Genomic DNA, 17896 nt, shown 5'->3' on the forward strand with positions numbered 1-17896 from the left:
GGAACGTGCAATGCGGGCACCTGGTTTGGACTCTCCACCGAGGTAGCCCCTACGGAAACGCCCAAACATCGACCCACACACTGGGCAGACCACTCCATCAGAGCCCTCTCCTGCCACAAAATAGATGGGTTATGGGTACTCAACCAGGGCATGCCCAGCACCACCGGATACGCAGGCGAGTCAATCAGAAATAGCTGAATCATCTCCTGATGACCCCCCTGCGCACACATCCTAAGTGGCGCAGTGACCTCCCTGATTAAGCCCGCACCCAACGGACGGCTATCTAGGGCATGAACGGGGAAAGGGACATCAACAGGAAGAAGGGGAATCCCTAAGGCTAAACAAAACTTCTTATCAACAAAATTCCCAGCCGCGCCTGAATCGACCAGCGCCTTATGCTGGGAATGAGGTGCTACCTGTGGAAAACGCACAGGTATACAGAAATGTGCAACAGAGAGCTCTGGGTGAGTGGGGCGCCTACTCACCTGGAAGGAATCCCCAGTGCGGGACCTGTCGTCCTCTCCCCTAGGAGGCCATCCCCAGCACCTAGCCGCGGTGTGTCCTCCCCGACCACAGTTGGTGCAGGAGATGGACCCCCTCGTAAGCCGACCCCTCCTCTCTCTAGCGCCAGCGCCCCCGAGCTCCATGGGGCACGGCTCGGAGGCGCTGGAGGGTGAAATGGACGGACCCCCCTCGGAACGTCCGCGGGTAGCTAGCAGGTTATCCAGCCTGATGGACATGTCGACCAACTGGTCGAACGAGAGGCTGGTGTCCCTACAGGCCAGCTCCCGACGGACGTCCTCGCGAAGACTACATCTGTAGTGATCGATGAGAGGCCGCTCATTCCACCCTGCATCTGCCGCTAGAGTACGGAATTCGAGGGCGAACTCCTGGGCACTCCTCCTCCCCTGCCGGAGGAAGACCAGACGCTCCCCCGCCACTTTCCCCTCCGGGGGATGGTCAAACACCGCCCTGAAGCGGCGGGAGAACTCGTCGTAGGTGATGGTATCCGCGTCGATCCTCCTCCACTCCGCGTTGGCCCATTCCAACGCCTTCCCGGAAAGGCAGGAGATCAGGGCGGACACGCTCTCATGTCCCGAGGGCGCCGGGTGCACGGTGGCCAGGTACAGCTCCACCTGGAGAAGGAATCCCTGACACCCGGCCGCGGTCCCATCGTAGGCCCTCGGGAGCGAGAGTCGAACTCCTCTGGGTTCCGGAGCAGGAATGGGCTGACTGGCCGATGGTGCTGGCAGGGAGGGTGGCGGTGGAGGAGTCCCCCAGCCTCGGATGGTGGTGATCACCTCCTGCAGTGCGGACCCCATCTGCAGGATCTAGTCACTTTGTTCCCGGACCTTGTCCTCCAGCGTCGCCTGGGCTGCTGCGGCTCCTGCTGATTCCATTCTTGAAGGTGTGTGATTCTGTCAAGAGTGCTGTAGGTGGGTGTAGTGGTGGAATCAAGCGCAGGACACCGAAGTATAGTCCAAAAGACTTTAGTACTATTTCCAACAAGGAAAATACGAACACACTTGCCCGAAGGCGAAACTACGCACGAAGGCGACAAAAATAAAGGCGCACTAAACATGTGCGTAAATGCTCCAACGCAGTGGAGTGAAGCTCAACCGAGCGAAAATGCAATATACAAGCAACACACGACAGAAATAAATCAATCACACACAACACTAGACAAATACAACGAGAAACTTATAGGACACTAATTACGCTAAACGAGAACAGGTGTCACAACAAACAGACAAAAGCAAACGAACATGAAACATACAACGGTGGCAGCTAGTATTCCGGAGACAACGAACGCCGAAGCCTGCCCGAACAAGGAAGAGAGGCAGCCTCGGCCGAAACCGTGACAGTATGTTTTTAATGACAACATATTCACTTAGGATCTCACTTGGTGAAGTCCATAGCAGAAAAAGTGGATGAATGCAACAACAATGTCTCTGTCATTAACAAATACAGTCACGGGTGGTAACTATACAATTCACTCGAAAGGTAAGGTACTCTGAGAAATATTCAAATAAGGTTTTACACTAAGCAGTGTGTTAATTTAACACTGGTTCCAGTGTGTATATGGTCCCAATCTTTCAGTGTTGATTTAACACCGGAGAATTTGCTGTACACACACACACACACAAACACAGGTATGAAAGTGCTGAGTGATATGTGTGTGTGTGTATCTTTGAACCTCTATTCCACTTCACACACACTGCTTTTCATTTCCCCACTACTTAAATGCATCAGAGCATGTCCAAGTCCTTTTTTCTCCACTCTGTCAAGCGAATCAAAAGATATTCCAAGGACACTCAAAGCTTATGTGAGTATGAAACAATGTGCTTGTTGATTAGATATGGGATGGTCCTGAAGCGATTGAAGATTCAGAAAGGGTGCTCTACTTCTCTGTACTCTTTCTGTACACACACACACACACACACACACACACACACACACACACCAGAGGAGGCTGGTGGGAGGGGTATACAGTGAGGGAAAAAAGTATTTGATACCCTGCTGATTTTGTACGTTTGCCCACTGACAAAGACATGATCAGTCTATAATTTAAATGGTAGGTTTATTTGAGCAGTGAGAGACAGAATAACAACAAATAAATCCAGATAAACGCATGTCAAAAATGTTATAAATTGATTTGCATTTTAATGAGGGAAATAAGTATTTGAGCCCTCTGCAAAACATGACTTAGCACTTGGTGGCAAAACCCTTGTTAGCAATCACAGAGGTCAGACGTTTCTTGTAGTTGGCCAACAGGTTTGCACAGATCTCAGGAGGGATTTTGTCCCACTCCTCTTTGCAGATCTTCTCCAAGTCATTAAGGTTTCGAGCCTGACGTTTGGCAACTCGAACCTTCAGCTCCCTCCACAGATTTTCTATGGGATTAAGGTCTGGAGACTGGCTAGGCCACTCCAGGACCTTGATGTGCTTCTTCTTGAGCCACTCCTTTGTTGCCTTGGCCGTGTGTTTTGGGTCATTGTCATGCTGGAATACCCATCCACGACCCATTTTCAATGCCCTGGCTGAGGGAAGGAGGTTCTCACCCAAGATTTGACAGTACATGGCCCCATCCATCGTCCCTTTGATGCGGTGAAGTTGTCCTGTCCCCTTAGCAGAAAAACACCCCCAAAGCATAATGTTTCCACCTCCATGTTTGACGGTGGGGATGGTGTTCTTGGGGTCATAGGCAGCATTCCTCATCCTCCAAATACAGCGAGTTGAGTTGATGCCAAAGAGCTCGATTTTGGTCTCATCTGACCACAACACTTTCACCCAGTTCTCCTCTGAATCATTCAGATGTTCATTGGCAAACTTCCGACGGACCTGTATATGTGCTTTCTTGAGCAGGGGGACCTTGCGGGCGCTGCAGGATTTCAGTCCTTCACGGCGTAATGTGTTACCAATTGTTTTCTTGGTGACTATGGTCCCAGCTGCCTTGAGATCATTGACAAGATCCTCCCGTGTAGTTCTGGGCTGATTCCTCACCGTTCTCATGATCATTGCAACTCCACGAGGTGAGAACTTACATGGAGCCCCAGGCTGAGGGAGATTGACAGTTATTTTGTGTTTCTTCCATTTGCGAATAATCGCACCAACTGTTGTCACCTTCTCACCAAGCTGCTTGGCGATGGTGTTGTAGCCCATTCCAGCCTTGTGTAGGTCTACAATCTTGTCCCTGACATCCTTGGGGAGCTCTTTGGTCTTGGCCATGGTGGAGAGTTTGGAATCTGATTGATTGATTGCTTCTGTGGACAGGTGTCTTTTATACAGGTAACAAACTGAGATTAGGAGCACTCCCTTTAAGAGTGTGCTCCTAATCTCAGCTCGTTACCTGTATAAAAGACACCTGGGAGCCAGAAATCTTTCTGATTGAGAGGGGGTCAAATACTTATTTCCCTCATTAAAATGCAAATCAATTTATAACATTTTTGACATGCGTTTTTCTTAATTTTGTTGTTGTTATTCTGTCTCTCACTGTTCAAATAAACCTACCATTAAAATTATAGACTGATCATTTCTTTGTCAGTGGGCAAACGTACAAAATCAGCAGGGGATCAAATACTTTTTTCCCTCACTGTAGGAGGATGGGCTCATTATAATTACTGGAATGGAATCAAACACACGGAAACAATGTGTTTGACTCGTTCCATTTATTCCATTCCAGCCATTACACTGAGCCCATCCTCCTACATCTCATCCCACCAGCCTCCTCTGACACACACACATCCTCTCCTGTTGTCTCTCTCCTTTTCGTTCTTTCTCTCATAAACATACACTCTTTCCTTGTGTCTGGGGGATAAGTTGTGAAGGCCCTCTCTCTCTCTCTCTCTCTCTCTCTCTCTCTCTCTCTCTCTCTCTCTCTCTCTCTCTCTCTCTCTTCTCTCTCTCTCTCTGCCTTCATTTGTTCTTCCTTTGTCTCTCGCTCATGAGTATGTTTTCTCCCCCCATTTCTCTCCCTCTCTCTCTGCAGGATCTCCACTGAGTCGCATTCTCCCAAGCTGCAGATCCGGAGCCACAGCTACCTGCGTGCGGTGAGTGAGGTTTCCATCAATAGAAGCCTGGACGGCTTGGACACGGCAGGGCTGCTGGCCTCGCCCAAATTCCGCTCGCGAAACGAGAGCTACATGAGAGCCATGAGCACCATCAGCCAGGTTGGTGCCCCTGGGGGCGCGTACTTCCCCCTGCTCCATCCCCTAACCGGCTCCTGTCCTTTCTTACTTCTAACGGCCGTGCAAGGGGGAGGAAAAACTCCAAACCAACCCCAAATCAATCATTGAACCAATCTCAAACCAACTCCAAACCAATCTCAAACCAACTCCAAACCAATCTCAAACCAACCCCAAATCAAACCCAATCCAACCCCAAACCAGCCCCTAATCAACTATCAAACAACCATCCAGCAACCATCCCATCTGAGCGGCTATTTAAACCAAACCATCTCCAAACATTCAGGTGTTGTTTCCTTCAGGTCAAATTCCCAGCGCTAATTAGACTAGAGGAAATACAGACCTCCTTTTCCTTGATCCCTCCATCATCCTGTCTGTCTGTTAATTCCTCCTCAGTAGACTCCAATAACGTAAAGAGAAATACTCAAATTGGGTCTTTCTCATTAGAGCTGAAACACTTTCATTTTCAACAGCCAGGAAACATGGACTACACTGCAGGAATGTCTTTAGTACTGAAGGCAGGTAAAGGGAGGACGGGCTCATTGTAATGGATGGAATGGAATAAATGGAATGGTATCAAACATATTGAAACCATGTGTTTGATACCGTTCCATTCACTTAATTCCAGCCATTACAATGAGTCTTTACTCCCACATCATATACCACTTGTCCTTAACAGATCAGCTAATTCCCAATGCTCTGTATCATGTAATACAGCACACGTAGCCTCCTGCTAGCATACAATACAACAGTACAACATATGCTTAATTTTCACAGCACACCTTGGAATAATGAGTGTGATTTATGTCTTGTGCCACAGTAATGCATCACAGCCATTGTTTAAAACCATTTACTGCCATGTACACCGGCACACTTTATAAAGTAGGCCTTATACATCTGCTCATATATCCTTGTGCTAAGGAGCTGAGCAAAGAGACAAATCTGGAGGTACATTTACTCTAAAGCGTTTTGCTCTGTTGGTGTCATGGGTATTAGCCCAGGAATAAGATGTTACAGTGTGTGTGATGGAGAGTGAGTACTGGCCCTGTCCTCACTCATTTGGAGTGACCGGAGGATAGGCTCTGGCGATGTGGCCCCAGGGCCCACAGGGAGAGGCACAGAGCCCTCAGGCATCCCAGCCTCCCTCCCTGCTCCAGATCCAGTCTAGCGCACACACACACACACAACACACACACACACAACACACACACACTGTTCTTCAGTGAGAGGCAGGCAGCAGGGGTAACAGCCCAGGCGAACCAGCCATCACTCAGCCCAGTGACATCTACAAAAATCACAGCCAGCATGCAGTGTACAGGAAGATAACGGGAAAGCGCTCAGCCTCACCTGTGTGTGTGTGTGTGTGCATATGAGTAACTGAGAGAGAGAGGGTGTGTCTTAGAGAGTGTATATGAGTGGTCAAACCGTAGCCTTAGACTGAATGACAAAAGTCCCAGAAGCCTTAGTGCTTATATTCAATCAGCCAATCAAATGTATTTCTAAAGTCCTTTTTACATCAGCAGTTGTCACAAAATGCTTATACAGAAACTGAGCCTAAAACCCAAGAGAGCAAGCAATGCAGATGTAGAAGCACGGTGGCTAGGAAAAACTCCCTAGCAACCTAGAGGTGTGGCCAGTCCTCTTCTGGCTGTGCCGGGTGGAGATTATAAGAGTGCATGGCCATTAAGGCAAGATCGTTCTTCAAGATATTCAAACGTTCATAGATGACCACCAGGGTCAAATAATAATCACAGTGGATGTAGAGGGTGCAACAGGTCAGCACCTCAGGAGTACATGTCAGTTGGCTTTTCATAGTCTAGCATTCAGAGGACGAGACAGTCCAAACCCCCAGTCACAATTCTCCCAGTTACCCAACATCTGCCATACTAGGGAAGTCGAATGAACGGGCTGCTGCACAGTGCCTGGTTAAATTGTGCGTAAGATAATTTTATATATATATATATACACTACCGTTCAAAAGTTTGGGGTCACTTAGAAATGTCCTTGTTTTCGAAAGAAAATCATTTTTTTTGGCCCATTAAAATAACATCAAATTGATCAGAAATACAGTGTAGACATTGTTAATGTTGTAAATGGCTATTGGAGCTGGAAACGGCAGATTTTTTTATGGAATATCTACATAGGCGTAAAGAGGCCCATTTTCAGCAACCATCAGTCCTGTGTTCCAATGGCAGGTTGTGTTTGCTAATCCAAGTTGATCATTTTAAAAGGCTAATTGATCATTAGAAAACCCTTTTGCAATTATGTTAGCACAGCTGAAAACAGTTGTGCTGATTAAAGAAGCAATAAAACTGGCCTTCTTGAGACTAGTTGAGTATCTGGAGCATCAGCAATTGTGGGTTCGATTACAGGCTCAAAATGGCCAGAAACAAATAACTTTCTTCTGAAACTCGTCAGTCTATTCTTGTTCTGAGAAATGAAGGCTATTCTATGCGAGAAATTGCCAAGAAACTGAAGATCTCGTACAACGCTGTGTACTACTCCCTTCACAGAACAGCGCAAACTGGCTCTAACCAGAATAGAAAGAGGAGTGGGAGGCCCCACTGAGCAAGAGGACAAATACACGAGTGTCTAATTTGAGAAACAGGCACACAAGCCTAAGATCACCATGCGCAATGCCAAGCGTCGGCTGGAGTGGTGTTGTGGCAGTTGGACTCTGGAGCAGTGGAAACGCTTTCTCTGGAGTGATGAATCCAATCAAATGAAATAAAATGTTATTTGTCACATGCGCTGAATACAACAGGTGTAGACCTTACAGTGAAATGCTTACTTACAAGCCCTTAAACAACAATGCAGTTTTAAGACAGAATACCAAAAAATATCATACAATTAAAAAAATTACAAAAATAAAAACACTCAAAAACATTTGGAATGAGATGTTCGACGAGCAGGTGTCCACATACTTTTGGTGTTGTTGTGTATTTATTATATTATAGAAAAAATCTGTTTGCTTCATTTACTAGCATTCTACACTTTAAAATATTTCTGTATATTTTACAGTAAATTACTGGCAGCACTTGGCCAGTAAGTTACTGTAATTTATTTTACAGTACAGCTACTGTAATGGATTTTACAGTAAACAATTTTACGGTACTAACATTTTTACTGTAATCAAATTTACAGTATATTACTGGAATTACCCATGCAGCGACAATTACCCAGTGCTCTTTGCAAGTTTTCATTTTTACGTTTAAATGTTGGTTATTTAGCTGGCGCTCCTGTTCCAATACAATACTGAAATGTTCAAATATTAACTTGACGCCAAAGCAAAAGGGGTTATTAAACTGTAAGACAATTATTTCTACAGTATTTTACTGTAATTAAAAGGGATTAAATCAAGCAGGCTATATGCAGGCTATATATATATATATATGTATATTACAGCATATTAATGAATACTTGTTGTTTTATATCACTTGCACTTCTAGAGGCCTAAACAAAGACTTCCAAACTGGCCATGATTACAGGGCAAAACAGATAAAAATGGTCATGGTTAAATATTCAACCGTTAAAAGGTCCTGGATAGTTATTCTGATTCCCATGTAAAATAGCCTTTTTTGTTACTAAAATATCACCCATAATATTTGTTTTGGATAGAAATGTTCCAAATTTTTGAAAATGTACTTTTCTTCTCATGGCCTACTACCAGGAAGTTTAAAAAGACAGGCTGAGTGGGCAGGGAGCTTATATTCATGAGCTCACCTTGACTTACAGCTCTTTGAAAAGCCTATGTCAAGCAACTTGGATGCAGTGATCAGTGTTGCAGTAAAATCATCTCAAGTACATTTGATGATACACAAAGCAACTCAAACAACATTGAAATTGCATCAATTATATAATTTTAGTTATACAGTACTTGTGATACAGTACTTATTTTTATTTGATATTATGGTGGTCTGCAAACAAATGTTATAGATAAATGCCGCCACCTACTGTATTGCCTGTGTATCAGCCTACTATTCTATGAATTCATTACACTGTAAAAAGAAAAAAAGAAAAAAGAAAATGCCCTAGAACTAACCCTACACCCATTAAAAACCTCACCACTATTCCACGACTTTGGCCCTATCTGATTCTACACCATGCCAGCAGCCTGGGAGGACGGGACACTATCATTCAAAACACCTTGTAACTCTTCTGCAGTAAAATCTCATACACCCAAGTACTTCTCTGCAGCTGCCACCACAACAGCTATCCTCTGTGATTTATGTTTCATTCCTACGGTACAGTTGACAACCATGGCCATGAACGCCAAAAAACTAACTTTAATGAAGCGCGTGTTATCCCTATCACTCTCTATTAACCTCTATTGAACATATTAGGATCCCTCACCCTGTACCAATATGTGAGCGGGCCTGGAGCTGAGCGTGCCCAATTTGACTGGAGCGCGGAGTGAGATTGCCAAAGGCTGGAGCGTCAGCCTTCTCGCCCGTTCCAATGTCGCTCCAGTAGCGCTCACTTCACGAGCTCAGGGCATGCCCATGCCAGCATGCATTTGTAGTCTACTTGTGTGCTGCTATAGCCCCTTGCTTTAACTACTGTCATGGAGTTCACTAAATGTTTTCATAAAGAAACTGATAAAACACACAGGTGCGAAATCAAGGTGACTTACAAAGATGAGGACCAAGAGGAAGAGAGGGAGTGCGGTGATGAGGCCTGGCATATTCCCACTTTCAAGGAGCTTTCTGTTTTGATTGGGTTATATTGCCTAAAAACCTTCAGGAGTACCTATATATTTTTTTTTTAAACAACCCTGCATCTCTGCCCAGCCTGGTAAGAGTGGCCAAAGGGGTGTTTAGCATCCCCAGTGGCTCTGCAGGGGTGGAGAGGATATTCTCCGCTGCTGGCCTGCTCTCCGGGCACCATCACATGAGCCTGAAGCCACAGACTGGCCAAACTTGTGTTTCTAAAAATGAATTCAAAGGCACTGTAGAATTAGCTTAATAAGGCAGTTTTTGTTTCGTTTGTATTGAATTCTAAGTAAGTCACTGCCTATATGCGCAATTTATAGAATATAATGATTTAATACAACAAAATGGTGGTTAAATGCTGAGCCCTTTATGTCCCTGCCAGCCTGTTGTGTGGTACTCGCAAATGCTTCACAATGTATTTCTTTGAAGGCTATAGCCTTAAAATAATTGAAATAATATAGCCTAAATAATTCATTTCCATTCCTTCTTAGGCTCCCTGTCTGGCTCCTGACCTATTTAGAGTGTTTATATGCTGTTTAATATAACATGTAGCCTATTTGAAATGATGAGTGCTTCTTACATGTTTATTAAAATACTTTTCATTCAAATCATATGGTTTGGTTTCAATACTTCAAAACCAAATGGTAGGTCCAGGTAGTCACAAAAAATAGATGGGTGTTGGTTAAATTGTGATTATAATGAATAGAGCGAATTTGGAGCTGCAGTTTTTTTTCCTGTGAGTATAGGTTGGTTCGTTCTGCGTTGTGTACTTTTACCTAGGACACTGCAACAACTGGAATTCTGATGGTTGGATAATTTTTATTCGACCTGCACACGAAGAGACAACACACAATATGTTAGCCCTTGGTGCAGTCACAGCTCCCGGGCACCTGCGTGAGCACATAGAAACTCACTCAAACACTGTCCCAAATACTCCTGAGTTACAATAGGTACCCTAATTAGCGAGCTCGGTGAAAGTTGTTAACATAAATCTTTATATTGTCCACATTGTAACAAAACCTATAGTTGCGTAACAGCACTTTGTGTAACTTTACCACAGTTTTATATTGACAAATTACGGCGCCAAGGACAGCATACCTTGCTAGTTGAAGGTCAGGCAAAAGAGAACAATAAGAGGGTACGTAAGTACAGATAACCCGCGATGGACCAAACCAGAATATACAAGACTTTTACAATTAGTTTTATTTACAATATACAGTGAGGGAAAAAAGTATTTGATCCCCTGCTGATTTTGTACGTTTGCCCACTGACAAAGACATGATCAGTCTATAATTTTAATGGTAGGTTTATTTGAACAGTGAGAGACAGAATAACAACAAAAAAATCCAGAAAAACGCATGTCAAAAATGTTATGAATTGATTTGCATTTTAATGAGGGAAATAAGTATTTGACCCCCTTTGCAAAACATGACTTAGTACTTGGTGGCAAAACCCTTGTCGGCAATCACAGACGTCAGACGTTTCTTGTAGTTGGCCACCAGGTTTGCACACATCTCAGGAGGGATTTTGTTCCACTCCTCTTTGCAGATCTTCTCCAAGTCATCAAGGTTTCAAGGCTGACGTTTGGCAACTCGAACCTTCAGATCCCTCCACAGATTTTCTATGGGATTAAGGTCTGGAGACTGGCTAGGCCACTCCAGAACCTTAATATGCTTCTTCTTGAGCCACTCCTTTGTTGCCTTGGCCGTATATTTTGGGTCATTGTCATGCTGGAATACCCATCCATGACCCATTTTCAATGCCCTGGCTGAGGGAAGGAGGTTCTCACCCAAGATTTGACGGTACATGGCCCCGTCCATCGTCCCTTTGATGCGGTGAAGTTGTCCTGTCCCCTTAGCAGAAAAACACCCCCAAAGCATAATGTTTCCACCTCAATGTTTGACGGTGGGGATGGTGTTCTTGGGGTCATAGGCAGCATTCCTCCTCCTCCAAACACGGCGAGTTGAGTTGATGCCAAAGAGCTCGATTTTGGTCTCATCTGACCACAGCACTTTCACCCAGTTCTCTTCTGAATCATTCAGATGTTCATTGGCAAACTTCAGACAGCCCTGTATATGGGGGGGCCTTGCGGGCGCTGCAGGATTTCAGTCCTTCACGGCGTAGTGTGTTACCAATTGTTTTCTTGGTGACTATGGTCCCAGCTGCCTTGAGATCATTGACAAGATCCTCCCGTGTAGTTCTGGGCTGATTCCTCACCGTTCTCATGATCATTGCAACTCCACGAGGTGAGATCTTGCATGGAGCCCCAGGCCGAGGGAGATTGACAGGACTTTTGTGTTTCTTCCATTTGCAAATAATCGCACCAACTGTTGTCACCTTCTCACCAAGCTGCTTGGCGATGGTGTTGTAGCCCATTCCAGCCTTGTGTAGGTCTACAATCTTGTCCCCGACATCCTTGGAGAGCTCTTTGGTCTTGGCCATGGTGGAGAGTTTGGAATCTGATTGATTGATTGCTTCTGTGGACAGGTGTCTTTTCTACAGGTAACAAACTGAGATTAGGAGCACTCCCTTTAAGAGTGTGCTCCTAATCTCAGCTTGTTACCTATATAAAAGACACCTGGGAGCCAGAAATCTTTCTGATTGAGAGGGGGTCAAATACTTATTTCCCTAATTAAAATGCAAATCAATTTATTTAAATGTTGACATGCGTTTTTCTTGATTTTTTATTTGTTATTCTGTCTCTCACTGTTCAAATAAACCTACCATTAAAATTATAGACTGATCATTTCTTTGTCAGTTGGCAAACATACAAAATCAGCAGGGGATCAAATACTTTTTCCCCTCACTGTAGATATATATAAAAAAAATGTACAGTGAAAAATAACATTAGCTATGCAGCTGTAATTAAATAAAGAAAACACATTGAATTATTATTATTATTATTATTATTATTATTATTAACTTATTAACATCCCCTCTTGACCTGGCCTACTTGAACTGTCCTTGTGTGCAACTTGGTGCATAATCTAGAGAACAACATCACACTACTACATGAGCACAGAGCGGTTTTTAGCGGAGCAGTTGGAAAGGAAGTGGAGTTGTGCACCACTCCATGAGTGATGAGTGGGATTTCCGACCGCTTAACTCCGCTCACACGCTCTGCCCTGGACTCATTTTCTTCTACTACTCTCTTCACAGCCTCAGCATACGACACCTTCTGCACTACTCTGATCCTGGCAACATCAACCTGCCTTTCTCTCACCGTACACATCTAAACTCCAACACCATGGGTACCCCTACAGTTTACACACACAACTTTGTCCACCGGTACTACACATTATTTTGTCTCATGTCCTCCTTCACACATCTAGGACTCTCCCTCCTACACACTGCTGCCACAGGACCATAAGCTTGACACCTAAAACACGGTAATGCGTTTCACTCAAAAGCTATCGCAGGATAACTGACACATCCTAACTTGACTTTATCTGGTAAAGACTCTGCGTCAAAACTCAGCAGGACAGACGGTGTCTTCTTTGTTTCACCATGCTCTCCACCGGGTCTGCGTCGCACCAAACGGCGGGCATCACAGACCCCGGGAATCTTCAACTTCAGTTGACCCTCCTCAACACTTAACGCCACTCCAGTTATCACTCCTTTCAACAGTGCCCTGCTCCGGAGAGGAAAGCAAGTCCCCAGTCATGTGGTGCGGAGCACATGCTCCCTCTGGACGGCAGAAACGCAAACAAACACTTCCACCGACCCAACATTCCCCAACCTCTTCTCCACCCAACCTGACACCACATATAGATCTAAAATCATCATTATAACCATTGGGACGAGACTCACACTCTGCGGCCTTCACCGCACCTGCCACCGCAGTTCATTCATCCTCACTCTCGCCATGTTCAATTTCCTTCTGCGGTACTCTATATTTACTAATATGTTCCACTTTCTTCTTCTTTTTTTTCTTCTACCCGCCTTCTTAGTGACCTCCATGGGTTCCCCTGACTCCATTTCAAAGTCCGACATCCATTTAGGCGCACCTGCCACCTTGTCCCTCTTGTACCGCTCTTGTGATACAGGTCAAAGCAGCACTGACGGATGTGTTGACATGACAACTGCGTCAGAGTTTTGAACAACCCTTCCCACCCTTTGGTTCCATGCTGGCTGATGGCCTGGCTAGCCAGTAACTAGCTAACACCAGATACAGATGAAAGGGGAAACATTTAAGTATCTGTGCCATAGATGAATAGGGTAAACTTGTAATTATATTTGCTGGCACCCTACAGTCGTGGTCAAAAGTTTTGAGAATGACACAAATATTAATTTTCACAAAGTCTGCTGCCTCAGGTTTTCTGATTGCAATTTGCATATACTCCAGAATGTTATGAAGAGTGATCAGATGAATTGTAATTAATTGCAAAGTCCCTCTTTGCCATGAAAATGAACTTAATCCCCAAAAAACATTTCCACTGCATTTCAGCCCTGCCACAAAAGGACCAGCTGACATCATATCAGTGATTCTCTCGTTAACACAGGTGAGAGTGTTGACGAGGACAAGGCTGGAGATCACTCTGTCAGGCTGATTGAGTTAGAATAACTGACTGGAAGCTTTAAAATGAGGGTGGTGCTTGAAATCATTGTTCTTCCTCTGTTAACCATGGTTACCTGCAAGGAAACATGTGCCATCATCATTGCTTTGCACAAAAAGGGATTCACAGGCAAGGATATTGCTGCTAGTAAGATTGCACCTAAATCAACCATTTATCGGATCATCAAGAACTTCAAGGAGAGAGGTTCAATTGTTGTGAAGAAGGCTTCAGGGCGCCCAAGAAAGTCCAGCAAGCGCCAGGACCGTTTCCTAAAGTTGATTCAGCTGCGGGATCGGGGCACCACCAGTGCAGAGCTTGCTCAAGAATGGCAGCAGGCAGGTGTGATTGCATCTGCACGCACAGTGAGGCGAATACTTTTGGAGGATGGCCTGGTGTCAAGAAGGGCAGTGAGGAAGCCACTTCTCTCCAGGAAAAACATCAGGGACAGACTGATATTCTGCAAAAGGTACAGGGATTGGACTGCTGAGGACTGGGGTAAATTCATTTTCTCTGATGAATCCCCTTTCTGAGCTGGTGTTTTGACCACATCGAATTGGGGGAGGGGTGGGGTATTACACATCCTTTCTTTCCTCAGATTGGTGATGTTAGTTTAAACGTTTATAGTCAACACAATTGCACAAGATCAATTGATTAAAACAGATTAATATCTTTGGTTTTGTAATGTTGATTTTGTCATATGCGCTGGGGCACACAGGACTTTTATTTATTTATATATTTTTGGCATGGCGAATCCGGGGATGTCTCTATATAAAGGTCACTGGCCACACACCAATATACGGATTTGACAGTCAAACTATCACTTAAATGGCAGCCAACTGTTGTCACTGCTGATATCCTATGGTGTGTCTTGATTCGTTGAAGTTAACTAACAGAAAAAGTGGTTTGTTCCCTTTTCCGTGATGGCAATCTCCCAATCTCCTTTTTTTGGGAGGAGTCCCCCCCCCAAAAAAAGGTTGGGATTATTAATTTTTTACATAACTTAAGTGTTTGGGGTAAAAAGAAAAATGCAAAATGTTCCTCTGTAGTGGTCATTAGGACGTAAATATGAAACAATTTACATTACAGTCAATAGTTACTGTAGGTGAAAAACATAGTTGCGGCATCCTTTTATTGATAGCCTCCTTATTTAGCTATTATTTAATGTTAAAAGAACACAGTCCTGACAATTCACTTAACTATTCCTGAGATATCCACTTACTAGAAACTATTTGAATATCAATCTCACAAAAACTATAATTAATAATTACATACTTATTTTCAAAATTTCATAAAATGTGCTAATTTTGACAGCAGACATATTTATATGAACCAGGAAGATACAGTTGTCAAGGTCACACCCCCACACAAGTGATATCATTGAAAGGCCCAGAATGTCCTCTCAACGGGACAACAGGACGTAATTCAGTGACTTGTATGGCCTCAGAGATACGGACCAAGAACTGATGTCCACTAGAGAGGACAAAAATGAATTGCTGAGTCTCAGGAGGATATAGCTAAAAGCCTTCTACAAATTCTCCTCTAACCAATCATACAGTATATACTTATTCCAAGTTTCCATGTGGTCTTTGTATAATTAGGGCCCTATTAGTCTCACGTTACCATACCTCCAAATAACGTCTCTGTCACGCCTCCCTTGGAGGGCTGGAGAATTGTGTGTTGCAAAAACGGTTTGAATGGTCCGCTGTTGATTGAATGTTACATTTAAAAACCCTCCCCCCACATGCCCGTTGGCGCTACGTGTTATGTTTGTCACTGTTTTCAGACCGGGAAGGACACATTTTGCTGAAGAGTTGTCCATATGGTTCTTGACGAAGCTAGGGCCCTAAATACTCTGCGATGTGGAGAACTCAGACGGAATAATGGAATCCAGACATTAAAATGGAATTCAACAATATTAAAACATTTATTGAACATAGTAGGAAATCAACTAAATGGATTGAAAATGTATTAATTTGCTCAAGTTTATCAAAAGACATTAACAGAATGCATCAGTGATTCGTATTTCCTGCAACTTTCTGAAGAGGCAATGAGAATGCCCTGTCTGTGTGTGTGTGTGCGGTGTATGCGTCTACCACTTTGTGTAGCCATTAGCGATGATGCTAATGAAAAGGCTTTCCCAAAAACCTTGTCAATTAAATGTTAATTACAAGTAGTCTATGCTTACCTGCCAGAATGATATCATGATTATTTGCATCACTCTAGTGGGTATTTCTTTTGCAAACTATACCATCAAAAACACAGCTAAACAGCAGCCTCTTGCAAGGTGCACACTGGAATTAAAGGGTAACTACACCCAGAAAGATTATTGAGGACATACAATTGAGTTGTTTTTCTATTAAAAAGCGAGAGAGCGAAAACCTGAAAGAAACGGAGGAAAAATGGAATCAGGCAAAAAATTAACAGCTCATACAACCAAAACAATTGGCCCTATTACAGTGATTTTAACGTGTAATCGATATGAGTGAATAACAAAAAAGTGTTGCGTTGGTAACCCACTTCAAACAAAATGCAACACTTTTTTTTCTACAAATTGTCTTCTACCAGTGATATACAAATTATTCACAGATTCTTTGTGGTTTTTAAGCTGTTAGTTTTAACAGGATGTGCAACCTCATCCCCCCTCTCTTGTAATTGATTTCAATGTGATATTGATATGAGAGATTGACAAAACAGTGTTGCTTTTTTCTTTCTTTTTTGGTGACCCCGTATCAAAATCCAACACTGAAATGTAGCTGACTGTCTTCTGCAGGTTGTCCTCTAAACAGTAATGTAAAAAAAATATCTCCAGTTTTCATGTGGTTTTTTAGTTCCGGGTTAAGCGGGCGGGTGTTAAGAAGCGTGGTTTGGCAGGTCAGGTTTTGGAGGACACATGACTTGACCTTCGCCTCCCGAGCCCGTTGGGGAGTTGCAGCGATCAGACAAGATTGAAAATGGGGGCAAAAAAATATATATATATATATAAATAGGCGGCCAGGCGGGTTATATTTCAGAGGATGAATGACTCGCACCTCTCCCGAGCCCATTGAGGAGCTGCGGAGATGAGCCAAGGGACCTAATTCAGGGAGAAAACAGGGTAAAAAATATACTTGTGGCAATACCACCCTGAACACACCTGTTAGCACTGTGAAGGGAGGCCACCTGGGAGTAGTAGGTGCCGTAAGTGGAAGAAAAGTATAATAATAATAATAAAATATGCCATTTCAGACATTAGGAAAATCTGGCACCGGACAACATGACAGGATTTACCTGACATTTGAGAAATTTTACGGACACCCATATGCATTCAGATCCAACCTGGCGCAGCCAGCACCATCAATAAACGAGGGATGTTGGCCAAATGAGCCACATTTACATGTCCTTAAAAACAGCCTATAACAAATTACAAAAACGCTATTCCTTGTGTTTCGATGTGTAGCATATGCAAAACTTTATAGCCTATTGTTTTTGTGGGGGGTAGTTTAGGCTACTTTCCTAAAACAATAATTGTCCACCTCATGGTTCAGCTGTCAGCGATTTGAGCACTAAATGCATCAAATGTCCACTGTATGATATTCATTTTTTAATAAATAGATACTGTATATATAGCCTATATAAAGGAAGAGAAGCTTAGGCCTGACCTCAGAGAGATAGAGATATGCTGGTGGCATGCTATGACACCGACATGCATTTCTATGTCAGATGGCTACTGCGTCTGCTATACAGATATAGATGTACAGAAGGAGGGTAATTCGTTCATCTTTGATCTGAATATTTTGTATAAAGATAAGGATTATATTGTTCGATTATAGGAGTAACTCTGTTAAGCCTGAATCAGTCTTCCTCACCTCAAGTTCAACTGTCGGAGTCAGTTGGAGAGCCGGGGCCCACTGCCTTCATATCATAGGCCTGCAGTAGCTAAATCTTAATAATAGCCACACCATAC

The 17896-nt window shown here is 43.7% G+C and overlaps 1 protein-coding gene across 2 annotated transcripts in view; it reads left to right on the forward strand.

Annotated features, from left to right (window-relative positions):
* LOC311109109 (disks large-associated protein 1-like) overlaps positions 1-17896 on the forward strand; it is a gene marked incomplete at both ends in the record, with an annotated part of 109948 nt that overhangs the window by 36102 nt on the left and 55950 nt on the right. For both annotated transcript variants that reach the window (XM_084151917.1, XM_084151918.1), the window contains one exon: positions 4490-4670. In XM_084151917.1, coding sequence (XP_084008043.1) covers positions 4490-4670 — 181 coding nt within the window. The remainder of the gene's footprint in view (positions 1-4489; positions 4671-17896) is intronic.

Source organism: Coregonus lavaretus (genome assembly GCF_964263955.1).
Source record: "Coregonus lavaretus genome assembly, chromosome: 34".
In the NCBI taxonomy this organism is placed as follows: domain Eukaryota; kingdom Metazoa; phylum Chordata; class Actinopteri; order Salmoniformes; family Salmonidae; genus Coregonus; species Coregonus lavaretus.